The 5,582-nt window shown below is 47.0% G+C and overlaps 1 protein-coding gene across 1 annotated transcript; it reads left to right on the plus strand.

Annotated features, from left to right (window-relative positions):
* The first annotated feature begins 449 nt into the window (after positions 1-449).
* On the plus strand, positions 450-5,270 carry LOC119817430 (cyclin-dependent kinase 4 inhibitor B). Its single transcript, XM_038334656.1, has 2 exons — positions 450-596; positions 3,812-5,270. The coding sequence occupies exons 1-2, from the start codon at positions 465-467 to the stop codon at positions 4,070-4,072; spliced, it is 393 nt and encodes a 130-aa protein (XP_038190584.1). The 5' UTR covers positions 450-464; the 3' UTR covers positions 4,073-5,270.
* The last annotated feature ends 312 nt before the right edge of the window (positions 5,271-5,582 follow it).

Genomic DNA, 5,582 nt, shown 5'->3' on the forward strand with positions numbered 1-5,582 from the left:
AACGATTAACGTGTCCACAGCGAAACCCGCAGGCCTGGACTAAATAAACGCCTCTGCTCCGCCTGCTGGGTACAGACGCTCAGCTTTTTCAAAAATAGCCAACCCACCGTGTTTGCGTTACGGACTCGAGAGCTCACTCTTCTGCGCATGCCTCTAGGACCTCAAGAGGTGGGCGGTGTTGGGCGAGGGGCGTGGTCTGAGGGGGCGGGGCCGGCGGCGGTGCAGATCGCCAGCCGCTGCTCATTACCCGCGGGCTCCCCACCGCGCCCTGGTCGCCTGTGCCCGCCGTGCGGTTCCCAGGCTCTGGCGCTCGAGCCCGTGCGACCCCAGGACAGGCACGGAGGCTGCTGGGTCCCCGGGGAGCGGAGGAGTCGCTCACCGACCAGGCTGCTGTAGTCTTACGGCCAGCGGAGGACGACCATCCTTGCCACTCCGCATCGCGGCTGCGAGAGGAGGACAAGAGCATGCTGGGCGGCGGCAGTGACGAGGGCCTGGCCACCGCCGCCGCGCGGGGGCAGGTGGAGACGGTGCGGCGGCTCCTGGAAGCCGGCGCAGATCCCAACGCCGTCAACCGCTTCGGGAGGCGCCCAATTCAGGTAGTGGGGACCCCGGGGCCTCGCCGGCAGGGGGCGCACGAGCGCGGTGCCCTCCGCGGCTGCGAGTTGTGACCTCGCACCACCTGAGCAGCTGGCGGGTGCTGGACATGTGCGGCCCAACGGGAGGCAGGTTTTGAAAGAGCAGAAGCTCTGAAAAACAAAAATTATCGAAAAAAACCCACTGCACTTGCGTGGCTTTTTCTTCGTTTTGAGATGCTGGGTCTGGAACCCACGACTCCGTACATGCTGGGCGGGCAAGTGCGCTACCCTTGAGCAACGTCCCCAGCCTCCCTATTTTTGTATTGGTGGGAAAATACCAATATTTATTCTGCCATCTTACAATCACAGATACAAGGCCGACATTCTGGGATCGAAGTGGGAAAGGAAAGGTCAGACAGAGGACGACACGATAAAGATGCGTAGATAGATTACCAGTTACACGGCCTGGATTCAAGAAATTCCACAAAATTGTAGTATGGAGGGAGAGCATTCACTGAAAACTTGTAAACAACAGTATGGATTTTCCCCCCATCATCAAAACCAAAACGCATTCATAGGTCCAAGGATTTCCCAAACCCAACGCTTAATTCCCTGTATGCGGGCAGCAATATGTAGTTTTTCACGGTTTAATGCGAACAGGCAAAGCGCTCCCTACAGAATTGTTGGGTCCTTTCAGAATGAATGACAAGGCAGTTCGGTTCCCTAAACTTTCTCTTAATTTGTTCAGTGTTTACTAATCCTGCTTTAATTAGTGTTGACTTTATTTCTTGACGATCGAGCACAATGGTTTTGTAGTCTGTTGATTATTGTAGCAGCCTTTGTTGTTCACCTCCATCCCGCTCTGGAACTAAGGAAAAAAGGGCTCTTGTTAATAGTGTGGATTTTTAAGAAAATAAGTATTCATCCCTCTTGAAATTTTAGGGGAAAAAAAAAGAGGTGTTTAGCAAAAGAATATTGTAAAGTGATTATAAAGACCTTATAGGAAAAGAGTTTCTTATAATCTTATTTTCTGTGCTGAGAACTTTTAAATCTTCCTTTTGTGGCTGTAAAAATAGCCTTTACCTCACTAAAAGAAATAATAAGATTGGCATATTTCTTGAAGGAAGGAATGTTTCTAATGTTCATGTGATAAAAACTGACACATGACCACTGCCTCTCACTACATGTAAATTTCTAAGCCTATAGACCAAATGTTTAGGACAGTTAGATACCAAAAACTGTTTTATTATTAATTTAATATTTGCATAGCATACAAAATAGCTACTATAGGATTACATCTCCAAAACACCATTTTCCCTAACATATGCATCTTTGTGATTTAATAGCTACCAAGTCAAGCTTTTTAGTCTTTTTATGTAGAAAAATACTTCTTAGCATTAAATTTTCATACAATGTAAATGAATGTCAATTTCATATTACAATGGATTGCGCTAAACTTTCTACTATATGTCACACTAGGTTTAAGATATTATAAGATGCTAAACATTTACAACAAATAATTTGTTTCTGTAATGTATAAGAAGCTTGAAACATGGTAACTTTCCTCTGATCTCCACTTCTAGCTTAAATGATCAGAGTACAGTTTGTGAGAGCAGACATTTGAAATGAAGAGAGCAAAACCTTTTTAAAACTGACTTGTGTTTTGTTTCCTCCTCTAAAGCACTGTTCTAACTTCTAAAACGGAATAAGCAACAGTGGAGTGCCTATTCTACATGGTGCCTCAGTTTGCTTTCTGTTGCTGCACTGATAACCATGACCAAAAGAAACCTGGAGAGGAAGGGGATTATTTGCTTAAATGCTACATTGCATCACCATAGAAGTCCAGGCTGGAACTGAAGAACTGCTTCCTGATTTGCTTCACAGGCTCCAGTTTAGCCACCTTTCTGACATCTTCCAGGGCCACCTACAGGGTGGTACACCTAGAGCAGACTGGGCCCTCCCCATATTTATCATGAGTTAAGAAAATGTCCCACAGACTTGCCTACACAGGCCAATCTGAGGGAGGCTTTTCCCAGCTGAGGTTCCTCTTCCCAAATGACTAGCCTGTGTCAAGTTGACAAACCAACAAACATATATGGCTAGAGGGATAAAGAAAGCAGCCTAAAAAACAATATAAAATTTTATCAAACTTGGCTCTGGTGTCCTGCCTGCAAGTTATGCAATGCTGGGAAGTAATCAACCAATACCTGATTTGACTAAAGGCCCACTCCACAAGACAGAACCCATCCCCAACACTTCTTGGGCAACCAAAAACCAGAACTAAAAAGTCCCGGGTCCTAGGGGGACACCAGATAGTATTGTTTCAAAAAAACAAAAAGCACTAAAATGACTCATACTGACATCATACTGTACTCATAGATCAGTGCCTTGCTCAGCCATCACCAGAGAAGCGTCCTCCTGCTGCAGATGGGAACAAATACAGAGACCCACAGACAGACACTATGCTGAGTGTGAGAGACCTCATGCTAGTGTTTCCACCAAATTCCTCCCCTCAGGGCTGGGGAAACCCTTTAGAAGAGGAGGCTGAAAGAAAGTAAGAGCCAGAGCAAAGCTCATATGAGCTCAGGGAGACTGAGGCAGCGTGCACTGGGCCTGCGTGGGTCTGCACCAGGTCCTCTGTGTATGTATGGCTTCCAGCTTAGTATTTTTAAGGATCCTGTGTGGTTCTCTGAGTCTTGTGCCTTCTTTTGGGCTCTTTCCCTTCTGTTTGTTTGGTCCAATTCCAACATATTAGTTTTTGTTTTGTTATATTTTATTTTGTTATTATCCCTTAGAAGCCTGGATGCTTTTTTAACTAGATAGAAAGGGAGTCAGTCTGGATGAAGGGAGGTAGAGAGGGGCTAGGAGGAGTAGGAGGTAAAACAAGATAAATTATGTTAAGGAAAAAAGTCTGTTTTCAATAAAAGGGGACAAATAAAAGACAAATAAAAAGCCCTGTTCAAACTGAGCTAAGAAGTCACTTAAGATAAATCCCTCTAGCCCAGTGTTCCATATTACAAATAAACAATTCGTCTGCCCTTTCCTGTTACTTTACCTGTGGAGAATAAAATAGAATCTATTTTGAGTTCAGCCTAGACTATAGCGGGAGTGGATTACACAGGCAAATGAGAAACCAGACACCTGAGGTTTGCCAGCTCCTTCGCTGGGCTGGCTCTGCGTGCGCCCCCCTCCCGCTATCCAGACTCACCCTGAGCACTCTCTTCCCCCACCCCCAGGTCATGATGATGGGCAGCGCCCAGGTGGCAGAGTTGCTGCTGCTCCACGGAGCGGAACCCAACTGCGCCGACCCCACCACTCTCACCAGACCTGTGCACGATGCCGCTCGGGAGGGCTTCCTGGACACGCTGGTGATGCTGCACAAGGCAGGGGCGTGGCTGGATGTGTGTGACGCCTGGGGCCGCCTGCCGGTGGACCTGGCTGAAGAGCAGGGCCACCGCGATATTGCGAGGTATCTGCATGCTGCCAGTGGAGACTGATGCCAGGTTCCTCGGCCTCCCGCAAGGACTTTTTCCTCACCCCAGCACCGTGTAGGCAGACTGCAAGCATAAAGGGAGCTGTGTACAACCTGCAACACTTCCAAAACTCAAAGCCCATCCAGGAAGGCAAAGCCAATCAGAATCAACTTCCTAAGTGTTTTCCTGCATCTGAATCTGGTCCTCTGCCCTCACCCTGAAGCCAAAGGGATCACCAATTCGATTTCATATTGTGTGAAGTTCCCGGGGCTCGTTACCCTTCAGGGCGTGGTGTAAAATAACAAGGGAAGTTCTTGAATCTCTACAATATGATGTTGCAGTGGGAAGTGGGAATTGAAGACATTAGGGAGGGAGCTGTCAGTACCTCCCCAGGTGAACTCCAAATGCAGATGGTTCACAGGCTAGAGGGGAACCCTGGAGTTTAAATGGACACCACGAAGTGCACCTGGGGCTTTAAGCGTTGTGATGTGCCCGTGGTGATTTACCTGTAAATGGCATTCTGTTGAAACTGAGGACTCGCCCCAGCTCCACCTGAAAGGCAGTGTAAGATGACAGCGGATCGCTGTTGAACTCTGAACCACGGTGGCTTGATGCTCTGGTTCCTGACAGACTCACCCTACACAAAGTCCAGTGGTGAATCTCCTATGTAGCAACTTGCTCTATGTAAAATAGCTTAAGAACCCCTTTAGGCGTTTCCTACATTTGAATTCTTTAGTAACAGTGTATTTAATGAGTTACGCTTTTAACTGTAACTTCTGGTCCTCAGCAGAGGTGAGACTGAAGTGCAGCTTGTTATTGTATGGTTTTTGTTTTTGTTTTCTTCCCTTCTTTTTTAAGGCAGCACTTTCCTCTGTAGCTCCAGCTAACCTCAAGTCAGGGCACCCCTGCCTTAGCGCCCTAAGTAGTGGGCTTGTAGCAGGCATCCCTTCTGTAGTACAGTCTTAGTCAAACTATGACACGTGGCAACTCCTAGTGGTGATGCACACTCTGCTTTCGTCCTTGACCTGTTTATTTCTCTGATCTTTGCTTCCTGTATAGTGAGTGTCTCAGGGGGGCTATTCTAGGTGCCCTTTCAAATGGCACATGTACCTGTTCTAGCCAGCTTCAGTGGGCTATTTCCTAGAATTTAGGAAAAAGAGATAGAGTATGAACTTACTGAAATTAAATGACAGCTTGTGGGCTGCCTTGCTTGTCTACTGAACAAACTGTGGATATATTCTGTGGGGCTTCCATTTGGCTTGGTTCATTACAGCATTGAAACGATTGATTCATCCTTGTTTTAATAATGAATAAACAGTATAGATAGACTCCAAGATGTGAATAATCTGGCGTTCAAGTGTATTTCCAGAGCACTCAGGTCAGGTGGCTCAAAACCATGCACAATTCCAGCGCCAAGGAAGTTCAATACCTCTGCCTCCACAGGCACCTTCATTCATGCCCCCCACACACACACTTTTTTAAAAAGCTAAAATAAATCTGGGGCCTGGAGCGAGGTCTCGGTGATTAAGAGCCA

Source organism: Arvicola amphibius, chromosome 6 (genome assembly GCF_903992535.2).
Source record: "Arvicola amphibius chromosome 6, mArvAmp1.2, whole genome shotgun sequence".
Lineage (NCBI taxonomy): Eukaryota > Metazoa > Chordata > Mammalia > Rodentia > Cricetidae > Arvicola > Arvicola amphibius.